The sequence below is a fragment of the Melitaea cinxia genome, chromosome 3 (genome assembly GCF_905220565.1).
Source record: "Melitaea cinxia chromosome 3, ilMelCinx1.1, whole genome shotgun sequence".
Lineage (NCBI taxonomy): Eukaryota > Metazoa > Arthropoda > Insecta > Lepidoptera > Nymphalidae > Melitaea > Melitaea cinxia.
The window spans coordinates 13,790,192-13,808,803 of record NC_059396.1 but is presented as its reverse complement, the minus strand read 5'-3'; the positions used below and the strand labels follow the sequence as shown (position 1 = coordinate 13,808,803).

The following is an 18,612-nucleotide window of genomic DNA, read 5'->3' as shown; positions in this document are numbered from 1 at the left end:
CCAATGCAAGCCAGAGCGTTACACATTTGTTTGAATTATAATTCTGTAAAAACCTACTACACTGCATTATCTTACCATACAAATTATTGTATGTTTAAATTAATTTGATTGGTTTTAAAACAAGTATATGTTTTATAACATAATTAATAATGGTATGAAAATATTATAAACGCACAAATATATATTAATATAGTTGTTTCATAATTTTATTTAAAGTTTGATTTTATTACATCGTTAAGGTGTGTTGGTGATAAATATTGAAGCAATACTAATTCAATGTATTTAGAATAAATTGTAAACGATAGGTACGAAATATGGTAAAAAATACCATAAAATACATATTTAAATGAGATGCAAAGGGTTGTGTAAATCCAAAGTTAAATTAAATTTGTCGCCTACCTATGTAATTTTTAATGTGTTACAGAAAATAATATAAATGATATTTTTATAATTAATATTAACTGGCACATGTACCTATTGTGCCTGCTTGCATAATATAATCAAACTACAAATTTAATATTCCGTAAAAAAACATTTCTTGACAACTTGACAATTCTACAAATTTCTTCTAATTATTGCTTATAATTTTTCTGATGCTTATTGTTCTCTCCTAGATAATTCATGTAGATCGTTTAAATGTCTGTTATTGTAATACGAATGGTGCATTATTATAATTTTATTGTAGATTGATAATAGTAGTTTATTTTTAAGTACGTAATCTGTAACTTCCAATGTGAATCAATAGAGTAATTACTTTAGCTCGTTAATATATACAAAAAGGTAATAGCAGAGCAGCTTATATTTTAAGTACGATTTTTATAAGACAGACGTAAATACGTCAAACGTTTTATCCGTCATATAATTAGTAATGTACAATAAATTTACAAATTAGTTTATATGTACATTATGATCATACCATAACAGTTGTACCATGTTTTGTATTTTTTTTTTTTTTACTTACGTAAACTCAATAATTAACTCGATATAAATTGAATTACACGCTATATAGCTTACTCACAAAACATATAAACTTCTTCTGTTTAGTGAATTACACGACACGGTGGGCATGCCCACAACCTTCAGCCAAAACGTATTTTCCCTTAACTTTTTCCCTAAAATTTTTTTAAAAACATTTTGAAACGGCTGGCCTAAAGAAAAAAGGTCAGCCGATTTTTTTTTTATGCCTTCTTCTCTTAATAAGTGAAATGCGGCAAATCAAAATGGTTCGGGGCAACCCACAACCCTAAATCAGGTCTGACAACGATTATTTCCATACCTAAGATGCAGATGCATGATAAAAGAAAATATTTAAATTCAATAGTCCTATGTAAGTCATGATTGTTCATGAACTATTCTTCAACTTTTCGGGTGGCTGTGATCTTTTTTGAGGGCTGGATCCGCCCCTGGTTACAGTAAAATCAAAACTGTAGATTTAAGAAGCATTACATACAAACAAAGTTATTGTGAGCTCTAGTTTTAAATTTTTGCAATCAATGATAGATTCGTATACAATTAAAATTGTACTGTGTTAACTATAAATATGTGTGTTCAAAAATAAAAATAAGAAAATACTAAAGACAAGTGTTAGACAAAATTTAAAATTCTTAAATGCTTTGTATATTTAGAAAACTATTTACTGTCCAGAATATGCCTTGTAAATATAACAAATATAATGATTTTTATATAAGATTACTTCTTTACAGTAGCCCTGTGACTTGTACGCTATTTGTATGGTAACAATTAATTTAATGAAAAAAAAAAAAAAATTTTTTTTTTTTTTCATAATAATTTTGATGTCCAAAATTGTATTTGTACTTTAACAAAATTGATTTGGCATGTGATAATGGTACACAGTTCAATGAATAATCGATGTTACATTTTAAAGAAATAGTGCCATGATTACATTTAAAGGTTATGTGAAAAATTGTACATAAGTATGTTGTTTATATAAGAATATCATTGACTAATGTCAAAAAAAAGATGTGTTTGGTATTTGTATCATAATATATTAATTTAACGAGACACATTTTTAGATGTGTAAATTGTGTTTTAGATGTAAATTAAGTTAATTAGGATATTAGAGGTACATTTTGTATGTGAATGCAGGTTATTAATATTTAATAACATAAAATTAATTTGTTATTTGATTTTAAATTTTAGAAACTAACTCTCCGACTTCACTTATGAATTATATGTAAAAAAAAATAACATTTGTTTGTTACAAAAAATTTAAAATACCGAATTTGCATACATTTTTTAAATGTAGAGTAACATTTATTTGTGGGCTGTAAATATTTTGCATAGATCGAAACTTTGTTTTAAAATCATTAATGTGTTATTTGAATTTGTGTTTTGTCTTTTAGTTTATTTTATTTACTTGTATCCAAAATAAACAGTTAATTGACATAATATAATTATATATCTTTAATTTTCCGAGAAGGTTAAAATAAAAATCTTTAAATTGAAAACAATAGTATATTTAAATTCAGATACACATCACATAATTAAACGATCTATAAATAAGTTTTTGACTTTGAATCGAACAATTCTTCGAATTAATCTCTGGGTATAAAATTTAAATGATTACTACTACAGCATATTACATACGTGTAGCAATAAATAAATGCTGTGCACAAAGTTTTACTTACACATTAATAAATCGATACTTTTGTTTATCCTTATGGCAGTATATTTTATTAATATTCAATATGTTTACGAAGTCACCTTGTGCATTGCCTCGGCGATATAATCGACGTTGTTGGATGAAATTCCCGCTACAGAGATACGGCCATCTTTAGTCAGGTAAATGTGGAAGTCCTTGGTCAAACGTTCCACCTGAAATTTTATATCAAAATTTATTATTCCTTTGGAAACGTTTGAAAAAAATATAGGGTTTAATAGAGTTTCTATTGTGTATTTCAATGTATATCGAAAATGTTTGTGTTTTGAAGATAACAAAGGTAGGTAATAAGGGATAGGGTCGGCAACGCGCTTGCGATTTGGGATGCTTCTGGTGTTGCAAGTGACTATAGGTTGTGTTAAAACACTGAAGTAAAACCTCTGCACAACAGGCCTGCACTGTCTTAGATATACGAAATGTAACTGGCTATGAGAGTAAGAGAAAAGATTTCGGAACGCTCTCGTCACGCATTTACCAGCACTCCCACACTCCCACGTCAAGCTTGCATACAGGAATTTCACTTCAAATATATTATCAGTGCCTGGGTGACCAAGCTTAGCTAGGTATTTTTAGTAAATCGTGTTTTTTGGAAATCATATTTAAATACGAATTACATATTGATAAAATATGAATAATACTTTCCGATTTTACCGACATAATAATAAAAAATATGAACTGGTTTTTTAAATAAAAAACCATAAGTGCAATTAGAAAAAAAAAAGGAAAAAATTAATCAATCTGGAGACATTGAGATTTGAACCGTGGTCTTCTCGGTCGATTCCGACCGGCTAATTTCTCACCTGAGCTATTACAACTTTATTGACGATTGCGAAATTTAACGATATTGTAGCCATTTTTTCATTGCCTAAAAACAGGGATAAAACGACATTTTCTAAAAATGAACCCATAACTATATCGATTTATCGCCCCCGAATTCCTACTAAATTTCATGAAAATAGTTGGAGCCGTTTCCGAGATTCAAATTATATATACAAGAATTGCTCGTTTAATAGTATTAGATATGATTACCTGGTCGGGCTTGAGGCCGGTGTAGCAGAACATGCCGATCTGATCAGTGATGTGCGCCCAGCTGTGCTTGTTGCCAGCGCCCTCTATACCTGCGCGGAGCTTTGTACGCATGTCGATGATGCGGTCGGCCATTAGCTTCACGTCCTTCAACCTGGGTTTCAATTAAAATAATGATGTACATAAATGGCTGGTGGCTATATTGAAAATACGGATCGTTTTGTTAATAAACCGTTAAACTTACAACATATCTTGTTTGGTACAAGTCTAAAACTCGCATCAACAACATCGGCTCCGTGAAAAAAATTCTTAAAAATAGGATTTTTGAGCCGCACGTGTAAAAAAAGTGGTGACCGTAACAGCTTAAGCTGTAACATAATAGTAAAAGTGTTCGCAAGCCTGTGGAGTCCTTGGTTCCCGAAATATTGCCATCAAAACTTCAGAGCCCTGAAAAGAGCGGAAGAACTGCAGGCACGGAGTTGAAAAATTGACGGTTCGGAGCCACCAAAGAAGCCCGCCGTTTGACATCTTTGTTGTCTCTATATAGGTCTTGGATCCAGGTATATAATCATCCAGAGTGGGTACATATAGCCTCTCTATAGAGGAATAGGATCCACGTGCCCGCCAGACCGGCGCCGTCAAGACCTAGTAACAACATTATTTAGAGACGAAGGCACGTACGTCACGTACATCACGTACGCCGCATAGATACGCGTCTGTCGTACCCGGCGCTCCACCGACGACAACCGATCTGTCGAGGACTCGGCCCGGCCACCTTCGGACCAGCTCTGAAGAGGATTAGCTCGCGAATAAAGTCGGAGAAAACTTGGCTCCAACAGAAATCCCGGATTAACAACCTCAGGAGCGGACACTAACATTCATCACACCAACTACCATCACCACCGGTCACCACTAGATCGAGCTTGGTACTCCACGGGGAAGCATCAACACCGGCGACCTCGTGCTACTGCAACATCGGCGACGTAACACCTTGCGCCACGTGAGTCCAACTGACCGACCAAATTAGTCTTAGTATACATTACTGTTAAGCTTAAATTGTAAGTAGTATTAAGTACAGTACAAATAGTAGTTAGTAAGTTGTAGAAAAAAAAAAAAAAAAAAAAAAAAAAAAAATGTCTTCAACCCAAAACACCAAGAAAACAACCGAGGCGTCATCGGTGACCTCAAAGTCATCGGTGTCGCTCCGGAAAAGAGTCTTAAAAAAGCTTGCTACCGTAACAGGCGCATCTGCTGATCCGTTGCCGTCGACATCAAGCGACCAACTGACACAGCAACAATATAAAAACGTGGCCGAAATAGTAATGGTCCATACCGATACAGCATCTGAGCCTCCAATGTCGGATTTGGAGGACAGCGAGGCGTCCCCGGAGGGCTCGCTCGCATCGGCGAGCAGCAGGAGAACCTCCCTGCTATATACCACTCCAAGGAGAGGCACAGGCGTTGAGATGGACATGGTCACGGGTGTGGCCAACAAACTTCTGCAACGCGGAAAGGAAGCACTGGAGAGTGCCGAAAAAATGAAACGGGAGTTAAAGATCACCGTCTACGAGAGCCTACAGGGGTTGTATGAAACGGTCCTGTCGCTCTCGGACTCACGAAATCGGCATAAATGTGCCCTCGAGAAGGAGCGCGCCCGTCACGCCCAAGAGCTAGTGAGGGTTGAAAGAGCCCACACAAAGGAGCTCACAGAAATGAAAAAGACGCTCCTCTCGGGGATACAAACAGTGCAGACAGACGTTGCAGAGTCATTAAGGGAGACTCGAGCCGTGCGTTCCTGGCTGGGCTACGAGACGGTTGAGCCCTTTCATCAGATACGCGAACTCCGGGAGATACAAGTGGAGCTCCAGGAGAAACAAAATGAGATCTGGAGGGCAATTTCGTTGGCCAAGGCCGGCAGTGAAGTGCCCCCACAGACCAACTTCGTGTCTCAGGAGGCGCTAGAGGCGGTGGGGAAAAAGATAGGTTCGATCTCAAGCTTTCTAGAGAAGCTCAAGGGTGACTTAGCAGAGACCAGAACCCTTCTCACTGCGAAAATAGACAACATTCCGTTGGCTTTGGACGACGAAAGCCGCACACAATCAAATATGGACACGGTGTGGAAAAACCAAATTGAAGAAATTTTACACCAAACAAAAATTACCAACATTCAACTATCCAATCCCCAAACACACCCAGAACTGGATCTGACCCCTTTATTCGAAACGCTTAACGAAAAAGTGGAGATCATGTCCTCGGAGGTGCGCACCTTGAGGGACTCGAACAAGATCACGACCTCCCCAAAGAAACCGTCACTGGAGACAGAGATGGCGGTTCGGGAAGTCAAAGAGACCCTCAATACAATTAAAGAAGGCGTCACCAAACTGGCTCCTCGGGCGCCGACTACCTACGCCCAGGTCGCAGCTCGACCCAAACAAGAGAGTGCGGAGCAAAGACCCAACCACACTCTCATCATCTCGTCCCGGAACCCGCAGGAAACTGGCGAGCAAGTACTAAACAAAATCAAAGACTCGCTGGACCTAACGAAGTCCGGGGCAAGGATGGAAAGGGTCCGGAAAGCTCGCGACCAAAAAATTGTAGTGAGGTGCGCCTCAAAAGAGGATATGGTCAAAATAAGGGGTCAAGTCCAAAAGAACGCAGACTTGACGGTGCGGGAGCCCACAAACCAGGACCCCCTGGTTTGCGTGCGGGGAGTGCTTTCAAGTTACACCAACGAGGAGATAGTAGACCTCATCAAGGCCCAAAATGGCCACATCCTCGAAGGAGTAGACGAGAAGGCACTTAAAATGAAGGTGCGGTTTAGGAAGCGCGCCCGAAACCCCCACGAGTGCCACCCTGTGATCGAGCTTTCCCCGGTACTCTGGAAAAAGTTTATAGACAGGGGCAAGATATATATAGGATTCGGTAGATGCGCAGTCGAGGATCAGTCCCCCCTCATCCAGTGCATGAGGTGCCTTGGATTCGGACATACCAAAGCACTCTGCAAACAGGACAAAGACGCCTGCAATTACTGCGCTGGTGAACACACGGGGGGGAACTGCCCCTCGAAAGCGAAGAGTGACCTGCCCCAGTGTATAAACTGTCTCAGAGCCAAAAGATCTGGTCATGACCTGGGACACACTGCATACAGCGCGGAGTGCCCAGAACGAATAAAATGGGATAATATAGCGAGATCACGGGTGCAATATTGCTAAGGGCGACCCGGGAGCCAAAGTTTTGGTCCCTAACAAAGAGGCGGACGGTGCAGGATGCGCTATGCGCTTTATACAAGCAAACCTGCAGCGCTCAAAGTTGGCAACTAGTGAACTACTTCAGGTGGCCCAGAAAAAGGGGATCTCTTTCGCCCTAGTACAAGAACCGTATACCGGTAGAACAGGCGAAATGAGACAATACCCAGGCACGAAGATCATTCAGTGCACCCTGGGCCGCCAGAAACCAGTAAAGGCGGCGATTATCGTGTTCGGTGACAACGTGGAAGTCATTCATGATCCCCAAATTGTCACCGAGAACGTGGCCGCCGTCTTCGTAAAGGCCGGCCGACTCGAGCTTGGCATACTGTCCGTCTACTTCGAACCAAGGGACCAAGATATAGAACCATATCTCAAACAGGTGAGAACGGCTACCGCGAAGTTTCCCACACACCATCACATAGTGGCCGGTGACGTCAACGCCTGGAGTCACTGGTGGGGCAGCAGCTCCGAAGACCAGCGAGGAGCACAACTCCACGGATTTATCACTGAAATGGACCTCCACATTCATAACAATGGGGATGTACCCACGTTCGAGACATACAGAGGAGACAGGTTATACTCGAGCTCTCAGACATGGTCCCGCATAAATAAAAGTAAGTAGCTGTTAAAGCTCAAAAAATGCAATTTAAAATAATTGTGTTTATTCCTCAGCAAAAAAAAAAGTTAAATAAATTCTAATAATGCATATTCAAAGTACGCATTAGCAGAAATATCTCAAAAACTACTCATCGGATCTCGCTCAAACACCAGCTTTCAAATGCAAACGCAATTCAAATAGGTACAGCCAGTAAAGAGTTACGAGGTATCAAACACAAATGACTATCAAACTGAGAAGCTCCAAGTAATTAGCAAGCCCGCATTACTCACCACTGCGCCTTGAGCTGAGGGTCGGTGAGGATCTCCTGCACCAGGCGGGCGCCGAACAGCGGCGGGTTGGAGTACATGGTGCGGATCATGATCTTGACCTGCGACAGCACGCGCGCCGCCGCCTGCTCGTCGCCGCACAGGAACGTCAGCGCGCCCGCGCGCTCGCCGTACAGGCCTGCCGGGAACCGAGGCTTACTCACACGCACACATACCGACCTATGTTGTAACCCGCTTGCAATATGGAGCAGCCCGACTGGGGTAGTACCTCGACCTTACAGAAGATCACAGCTAAATAATACTGTTTTCAAGCAGTATTGTGTTCCTGTTGGTGAGTAAGGTGACCAGAGCTCCTGGGGGGATTGGGGATTGGGTCGGCAACGCGCTTGCGATGCCTCTGGTGTTGCAGGCGTCTATAAGCTACGGTAATCGCTTACCACCAGGTGAGCCGTACGCTTGTTTGCCGACCTAGTGACATTAAAAAAAAATGGCGGAAATTTACACTTTTACACAACCACACCACCAACTAACCGACCACAAAACATATTTTATATGTATTATTTATAAAGAGTGTGTCACGACTACAACTACAAAACTATTACATATTAATAATATCTAATAGTAATAATATCTTTATGCATGAAATATGATTACAATTATAGTGCGTGCGTGCGTGCGTGTGCGTGTGCATGTGCGTGCGTGCGTGTGCGTGTGTGTGCGCGTGCGTTTATTTGTATTTTTCATTTTATTTTATTTAGAAAAAACCAGTACAATAATACAACAAATTAAAAAAAAAAACAGTTAATACATAAACCAATAAAGTTTCCAATAGTAAACAATTCATAAATGAGCTAAAAATCACATATTATTAAGAAATAATCGATAAATTGTACACAGAAATATAAATAATTCAAGCAGTAGTCGATTTAATAATTAGGTAAAATAAAAATTTATATAAAAATTTATCAATTAAATAATTAAAAGATAACAAATTAAGTTTTATACAACATTAAAAATCAATCGTACACACTACAATTATTAAATTAATTTAAACAAAATCTAACCAACCAACTAGAAAATTCTGAATTATGTAAATAATTAATAATAAATTACAAATTTAAGTATTTCGTAATTCACCCCTTAAAGATTGCACTGAATAAGTAGCAAAATCCATGTGATGAAAACATGGGTTGTACATTTTACATGCTCTAAAATTGTTTTGGGTATATTTAGTCTTAGCTTTATGTACAAAAAATAAGGACTGACTACGTGTATTTATTTTGGGACAAATGATACATTGCTTAGCAGATAAGGGGAATCGGCAAAATAACGAAGTACCATAAATAAAAATATTTGGTCTGTCTCTAATTAACGATTTTATATTATACTAGCGACCCGCTCCGGCTTCGTACGGGTATAAAATATAATTATAGCCTATGTCATTCACTGAAAAAATGCTTAAAATCGATCCAGTAGTTTTGATTTATTCATTACTGCCCGTGGCCACACGCGTTAACTAGAGTAAGAGCCGGCCGGAACCGCCGCAAAAGCTACGTACCGCAATTTTTAAATCTGTAATATCTTCGAAAATATTCATTTAATAAATCATATACTGTAAAGGGCCATATAGATCTATATTAAATCAACAATGTATTTAAGGTATTTAATTAGATAAGGATTAATGCTGTATTGGTTAAAATCGCTTTGAAAATTAGCCATTATTTGTCGTAAAAAGTAAATGACAAAAATGTTATTGTGGGATATCCATAAGAGATAGACATATACCATAGCGGAGTTTTCTGTAGACCTTTTCAATGTGTACAATACTTAGTACATTATTTTGATAAATCTCGTAGGGTTCAGGCTGCGTTTGCAATGTAAGCGGAAAAAATGTAATTATTTACGACATCACATTAGAAACCTAAAAATAAAAATATTTCTCCACTATTTAATGGATGTTATTATGCATACATATAAACATTCCTCTTCAATCACTCTATCTATAAAAGAAAAACGCATCAAACCCAGTTGCGTAGTTTTAAAGATTTAAGCATACATAGGGACAGAGAAAGCGAATGTTTTATACTATGTAGTGATGTATATGCAGTATTATAAGTACATATATAAATATTATAAGTATAAGTATAAGTAGTATGCAGTCAGAGTTTTTAGATAAACATCTAAAATCTTCATGTCATCAGCATAAAGAAGTATATCTTAACACTCGAAAAGTTTTTGAATGTCATTTATTAAAATATTAAAAAGTATAGGACCAAGATTCAAGCCCTGAGGGACACCAGAAGAAACAGGCACAAAAGCGAGACAAACACAAAATTTTAAGTGAAGCTTACCATTATATATTACTGAAAACCACATCTAAATCGGATAAGCCGTTTTTGAGATTAGCGTGCACAAACGCACAGACAAACAGACAAAAATTCTAACAATCATTGTTTTGGGTGTTATTTGAGTTGCTAAAGGTCCCAATAATATTTTTTCTCATATATATTCTATGTACAGACAGCGATCCGGTACATTTTTATTATATTTATGTATTTTATATTAAACTTATTTTTAAAAACAAATATGTCTTGATGGTAAATATTTCCAAACTTTAATAATTGTCAAGCTATTTTTTTTTTTTTTTCAAATTTTGTATTTATAATCATTGTTTTATTATTGTGTTGTCATCTTTGTATACAGACTAGTATTATTTATGTTTTCGCTATCTGAACACAAAGTCTGATTATGTAACAATAAACTAATTTTTGGGGAAGACACTGTGGCCTGTAACACAGCTTTTTTTAGCTTGCACGGGTCGCAGGGCTTCTTGATAATGTAAACTATTAAATTGAGCAAAATAAAAACTTTATTACTATTATGTATTGATGATGATGATTGATATAGTTATACATAATTTTTATTTTATTATAAATGTGTGTAGTGTGGTGTAGTGTGTGTTGTAATCTGATAAACTCGTAACAAAACTGCAAAAATCAATACGAAAACAATTTTGAACATAAGTAAAAAATGTTACAATTTCCTCCATACCCATATTCTTAGCGAAGCTCTGAGCCAGCATGACCTGGTGCCCCTCCTGTACAAATAGTCGCACAGCGAAGGCGTCGTTGTCTACACTGCCGGTTGCGAACCCTTGGTACGCCATGTCGAAGAAAGGGAACAGTTTCTTGTCTTTGATCACCTGTCGATTAATGGTTTTATACACATTTTAATATAGCAATTTCTATATTATATATTACTAGCTCTCTGCACCGCGGTTTCACTAACATTATTTTAAAGAAAAAAATGTACAAAAATTTTATAGAGGCTTCCTCGGCATAAGGACTACCCATTACAAAAGCAATTTTTCAATTCGAACATCTGAGATTAGCGTGTTTAAACAAAGAAACAAACTCTTCGAGTTTGTAATATTAGTATAGATATAGTCCATGTTTTAGAAGAACAAAAGTTAATAAAAAATTTAATACACTTTTTTTTTATAACAACTGTAAATGGAAAGTACCTACTGTATTGGAAAAGTTTATAAAAAGTCCACATCTGAGCAAAGAACTTTAAATTAATGGAGTGAGATTTTGAATAATCCGCTATGCTGCACCAGAAAACACATGAATAAACATAATTATTTGCAGTGTCATCCCGAGATAAAATTAAAATACACTTAAAAAGTCCTCTAGACCATACATACTCAAAATCGCGAATATAGATTATATTTAAACCAAAAATTCGTGTATATCTAGTAAATTCCGTTAAGTTACTATGACACTTTTTCTTCGAATTTAAAAGTACTTAAAGTATATTATTTACCTGAGAGAGTTGTTTCCATTCTTCTGGTTTCGGATCTACACCAGTTGGGTTGTGAGCGCATGCGTGCAATAAAATAATAGAACCCTCGGGAATTTTCTGTAAGAAAAAAAAAATCACATATATTTTGTAACTAACGACGCATCCAGCTTGTATATGTATGATATGTACGAAGTTATAGCGAGGGTACGGCGCGGTCTCATACCATTTCATTCTATCAAGCGAGTCTCCATCATTGATGTAATTTCTGAGCATGTACTTGTTTTCGCGAACATTTCTATGTTCATTATATTTTGATCAATTTACACAAAAAAAAAATACCTTATGAATTAACCTGTTTATTAGATAAAACCGCAATAAAGTAAATTCAATGATTTTTCAATTAATTGCGAACAGATAAATAGACAGTCAGACGCGGCGGAAGACTTGTGTTATAATATGTGGTGATAAAAACGATATATATACAGGTGTCCGGTTATTAATGGATAACCCCGCAGGTGCTTGTGGAGGGGCACGTAGTATTTGCTAAGCCCCTTCCCCTCCCCTCGAGTTTTCACGTAGTCATTCAAAATTATGGTTTAATTTTTAGTAAACAGAAAGTTCCAATAAAATATATTTTGGCTAACGTTTGTCTTTATTACGATTAAAAAGTGTTAGATTATTTTAGAGATTATTGACTATGTGACAAAAGCCTAAAACTGTGATGGTCTTAGACTTTTGTTCCTTATGAGGCACGGAACCCTAAAAAGTAACTATATCAGCTGTTACCTAAAGCAAGCATTAACTTGTCTACCTTATCAACACACCCTGTTACCCATTATCACGCGTACCGCTCGTGTACATGCAGTGGCTACATGATTATTATCAACATAAGAGAGGCAGGATAAAAATTGACTTGAGGATAACATATTTTATCTATTGCCGTATCAACTAGTTATTATATACATAACATACCTATGTTTAAAACATACCATTTATATTTACGTCAATTAATTTTATTATTTTAATTGATATTATCAAGTTTAGTGTCTGAACTTAATTTTTGTTTAATACTTAATTAGTAATAATCATATAACCCATTTATCTTTAGCGAAAATAGTGCTAAACATACATACAGGGTTGTTCGACTCCTAACTACATTAAGAAGTCGTTTAATAGACGAGCTATTTTGATACATTCGTTCCGCTTGATACCTTTCGTAAGCGCGTGAGTGCAGCTATAATTTAAAACGGAAAACATTCTACGAGAAAAATAAATCGTTTCCATATGCGGTTCTTTATTCTTATGGGGCAGTTATTAATACTTAACCTTATCCACATTTTTTAGGGCTAAGAAAAATAGTATAGGACGGTTATACAGTAGAACGTTGCCAGATTAGTTCGTATATTGGGACAAAGCAAAATTTAAAAAAAGGGTCCCCCATTCGAAGGAACGCAGTTAAAAATCGAACACTTTATATATAAAATAAATCAATTTGCGGACACCATTCTTATTTAAATGAATAAATTACTATAATTTAATTAATAAATACAAACTAGAGTTCTAGACGAAAAATTGAATGCAACTTTTAAACTAATTGAATTCTTGTAACATTTTATGCATCTATTTAAGTATGTTGTTATTAAAACTTGTGTATTATTATATTAATTGAATTTAATATTAATTGATACTAGTTATCTCACTACGAAATTCAAATTTAAGTGCTGCTTATTTATACAATTGTGTAGTTAATTTGTCAATTAAATTGAACACACTAAATCACATTAAAACTCCTCCACGTGTTTTTTTAAAGCAGTCTAATAAACAAAGAGATTGCATACACTTCATATTAAAATTTTAATCTTGTTCTAATGATTGGTTATGTATAATTATTATTAGTTTTTTTTTTTTTTTAATTTTCATTATAATTTCACAAATACTCCTTGAAAAACATTAAGAAACCTCTTTGTTAGTGTTACAAACCTTTAGTGCAACAAATGCATTATTATTTAACTGATTACACTGATATAATACTCACACTGATATCTTCGAGGGCTCCCTTGAGGTCGAAACCATTCGTCTTGGGGTCGAAGTAGCGGTACTTCTTGTGTGAAAGGTTGAGTGTATTGCAGATCTGAGGATGGTTGCCCCAAGTTGGTGTGGACAGCCAGATCTCCTTGTTCTTAGCATAGTGCTTCGTGATAAATTCGAGACCTAGACGAAGAGCCCCAGTACCAGATAACGTCTGTAAAAAAATGGTTTACTTTAAGCTTATAAAAACATACTGAAATTAATCTTGAGACACCTGTATAGATTAATTTTATTATTAAGAAAAATATGGAAAATTTTGGCTTAGGTTTCCAAATATTATTCTTCAAAATAATGAATCAAAACATGTTTAAAACAAAGTTCTAACACATGAATATATCAATGTATTTATATGTATGTGTATATGTGTGTGTATATGTATGTATATGTTTATTTGAATATTTAATATATACCTGCCGGCCTAGCATGCATACAACGAGATATCTCTTGACGAGAGAGAGATATAATGTCTACATCGAGTATTTTCTCGATTACCCTAACATGCGCACTACGAGAGGCAAAATTCTCTTCCGAAGACTTCGCCTTGTCGAGTAGAGAAACATTATCAACCATAATCACAACTGAATATCATCCTTATTTCTTATGTCGTATAGTTGAATTTACAAGGTTATTGACCAATCGTGCCAAACCGGGATGAGCCAAAGTTTGTATAATTTCAAACGAGTGACACATGTTTTATTTAACAATGTTCTCGGCCTTTTGGCTAAGATAAAAAGTGTATATCTAATTTAAAAAATCTAATATGGAAAATAAAACGGCGTAAGTAAATGAATTTAATTATATATGTAAAACAATATGCTCGTGTTGTGCTTTATATCTTGTCGCACATTAGATAATTGTAATTCTGTCACGCATTTTTTTTTTTAATTTTTAAAAATTTTTGAATTTTTGAATTTTTTTTTTTTGATTTAAGATTTTACTTTTATTCTATTTAATTTTATTTTTACTTATTGATTTTTTTAATATAATTTTGTTTTGTTTTTTATTCTGAATGTTGTCTTGTCTTGTTGTACTAACCCAATATGGACTTATACTTTGGTCTGAAATAAAGTATTATTATTATTATTATTATTTAGAATAAGAAGCAACAAGGCGCAAATACGTTTTTTGTGTCATTATATGGCACACTTCACTCGACTTTTCTCATTTCCTGCTCTTCGTATACCGAAATTATATATAATTATAATAGGGAAACGCCATGGTATACAAAAAATAGGCACCCGGTTTTATTTATTTTTTATTTATCGTCTTTCTCGTCGATAATATTGAAAACGAGAGGTTTCTCTTCCTAAAACGACAAAATTCGACAAAATTACGATGTCATGTTAGCTTCCGTAGAGATAAATATCACAGATCACTAAAATTTAATGATTATCTCTTCTATTGACGTAACGAGAAGAGTATCGCGTGCACGCATGTTAGCTACTGTAGACATAGAGAGATAATACGAGAAAAGGGGTAGACAAAATTTTGTCGTGGCGCGCATGCTAGGCCTGCTGGAAGAGATCACTTTTTAGCGATAAGGCCATCCTTTGTACCAAATGATATATTGTTAAAATCTTTCTTTTTTATTGTATATTATTTCTATTTTTGATGTACAAAAAGAGTATTGTAAATTTTCAAATTTATTTATTTATTTTTTTTTTTATATCACTAGGTCGGCAAACAAGCGTACGGCTCACCTGATGGTAAGAGATTACCGTAGCTTATAGACGCCAGCAACACCAGAGGCATCGCAAGCGCGTTGCTGACCCAATCCCCAATCCCCCCAGGAGCTCTGGTCACCTTACTCACCAACAGGAACACAATACTGCTTGAAAACAGTATTATTTAGCTGTGATCTTCTGTAAGGTCAAGGTACTACCCCAGTCGGGCTGCTTCGTCAGTCAATCGTTAGTTATTCATATCATGTAAGTGTCATCTGAACTTGAGAAGTATAGTTTCATAGTTTCGTATTATTTCATCACAAACGATATGGGAGTAATCAATATTTGATAAGGTTGACGTCATTAATGTAAATTTTATAATTAACTAATGACGACTTATGGTGCACTATTAGAGATAACTCAAAAAGTACTCGTCAGATCTCATCAGTATATTTATTTTATTATAACCTATAGTAAATGTTAGTTAAGAAATATATTTGCTCAAAAATGAAAAAAAAAACCTACTTCAATGACATCAACCATTAATACAACATAGGTAGACAAAAAATAGTCAAAATTACTTGTTAGATCTCGATTCAGTTTGAATGGGACCACATGACAAGCAACACCTTTTGATTAAAAAAAAATCTTGGATATCAGTTCACCTAATAAAAGGCTACGAAGTAAGAAACACAATAATTGTGTTTGCTGGCAAATGAAAAAAAAAACCGACTTCAATAGCCTGGACAAGTAATACAAAGTAGGTAGACGAAAAAATAGTTAAGTAAACAAATGTAAATAATATATGTTGTAATCAGATCTCGATGAAATTAAAATGTGACCACATGATAAACATCGGCTTTCGATTAAATTAAAAATCATCAAAATCGGTACACCCAGTAAAAAGTTATGTGGATTTTTGAGGGTTTCCCTCGATTTCTCTGGGATCCCATCATCAGATCCTGCTTTCCTTATCATGGTACCACACTTAGGTAACGCCATAACCCAATTCTGATGGTTAAGTTGCCTAAACTAATGTTTAAAAATTTGTTATGAGCTTGTACTACAGATTAACCGTAACCATTTTGGAGATTCTCTACAACAAATAAAATTGATATGGAATTTTATATTGCCATGTAAAAAGGCATTTAGTAAATGTTATTTTAATATTTTAACAACCTCACTGGTGTATATACTTTTAGGTATTTTTTATAGTTATGTGAAAACCTTAATATTATGATTCCACAACCACTACTTTAAGCTTCTTTACCTGCTATTTTTTTTTTTCTTTAGAAACTCCTTTGCGTACCAATATTAAAACATGTTAGAGTATTCCTTATAGGTGTCGATTATAAAGACAGACAGAGGAAGAAATGTCATTTTACTTAATTTACACAATATTGATGCTAAGTACTAAAACTAATATATATTTCCGTAGTTTCCAATAACAATGAGTAAGCAAGGTTTAATTTAGTGACAAAAACAACAGCCAAGGAATTGAAATAATTTCGGCACGAAAATGTTTGTTTAAAAATTACCTGAACAGTGCAGTTGCTCTTGTTTTTGAGAACCGGGCTGTCTTCTCCAAATGCAAGTTTAGCAACAGCATCCGTATAGGCTGCTTCACCTCCGATAGGGGCATACTCGTGGTTCAGGCCTTTATTGTAAATGATTTCTTCTGCCTGTTAGAAATAGTAAATTAAATCTGAAAATCTTAATGGTATGTTGTACAACTAATAAATACACTTACATTCATATAGGTATGTATATTTATTTTACAAAATTTAATAATATGAACCCACGGCTAAAAATTGTGAGAGCTCCTTACAGCTATTCTGAAGCAGAGCATATAGCACATATATTAAATAACTTAAATTAAGAAAAATATTCCAAGGTAAAGTTGTAAAATGTACTATGTGACACACACTTAGTAGAATTTAATAACAATTTTAACCTTAATTATCTTCTAAAATGTTGAAGCTAGGAGATATACTTTTATGCAAACATTGTACTTTTAGGGTGGAATTTTCAAAAATACTGAAATATTTTATGATTTACTTCTACTCAAAAAATCTATTCAATACTTCACACTTCTTGTGTCTAAAATACAATACCATTTGGATTTACATTTACAACTTGGATTCATAAAAAGATCTAATGAGATTAACACATATTTATTTCTTCTTATTAGAAGCTTGAAAAATTAAATTTCAAGTTGGAATTATGAAAATAAGGATATTAATGTTTATTTTTTAACAAACAGTGTTGTCCTAACCTTTCTAACTGATGGCAGTATAAATGGTTTTCCCTGGTCATCTCTGTAAGCTCCTACGCCCAGATTCACTTTTTTAGAGTCTGTGTCTCTCTTGTAAGCCTCTGTGATACCCAAGATGACATCAGGTGGTCCCATCTGCACATTACTCCACCAGGTGCTAATACAATAATCAACTCATTTACGAAAAAGCATACATATATAGTAATTCAAAATTAAATAATGCATTTTAAATTTCAAAACAAAACACACAATGTAACTCAGATACTAATGAGGGGTTTCTGTAAAAATTTTATAGCATATATTTGTTACACAATATATTTGAACTGTAAAATTTCTGTTTAGTTATGCTTCAAAGAGTAATGAACAAAATAGTATGAGTGATCACGCAAATGACAACATAGGATATACATGATCAAAAATAAAATGGATTTATAAGTGTATATGTCGTAAATGATGCAGAAAACGGGTCTAATAAGTAATATGGTAAATATAATTTTATTTTAATAAAATTACATACATTTGTATCAAAAAGATTCATAATCCAATAATTTGAAACAATATCCGATAACTTTCCTGCAAAAGGTGTTAAGAATTTTATAAATAACATGATAAGCGAAGAAGTCTTTAGATAAACTAATAAGATCATTGCCAAGGGCTTGAAGAACAAATATTACGTAAAAATTAATCAATGCCGGTACAATACCTGCTTGCTCTGCTTAATATGCCGGTAGTAATTGCTTCAGCATAATTATTCTTCAGTGCTTGCACTGACAATTTTTTTAAAGCTTGAGCCATCACCTCAATATTGTATGAACTGATCTAGACGAATACTAAAACTCGGACAATTTGAATCTTCTACTTGTTTTAAAACATGAGGAGTACAATTTGATAAAATAATAGCAATATTCTACAAATATTGCCAATAGCATATGGTAGAATTGC

At 34.9% G+C, this 18,612-nt stretch overlaps 1 protein-coding gene across 1 annotated transcript; it reads right to left on the bottom strand.

Annotated features, from left to right (window-relative positions):
• Positions 1-2,461: 2,461 nt before the first annotated feature.
• LOC123669540 (aspartate aminotransferase, mitochondrial) lies at positions 2,462-18,612 on the bottom strand. Its single transcript, XM_045603142.1, has 9 exons — positions 18,374-18,612; positions 17,671-17,827; positions 16,934-17,077; positions 13,679-13,885; positions 11,665-11,760; positions 10,891-11,041; positions 7,843-8,017; positions 3,710-3,860; positions 2,462-2,835 (listed from the first exon to the last, which is right to left on the bottom strand). Exons 1-9 carry the CDS (start codon positions 18,463-18,465, stop codon positions 2,713-2,715), a joined length of 1,296 nt encoding a protein of 431 aa, XP_045459098.1. The 5' UTR covers positions 18,466-18,612; the 3' UTR covers positions 2,462-2,712.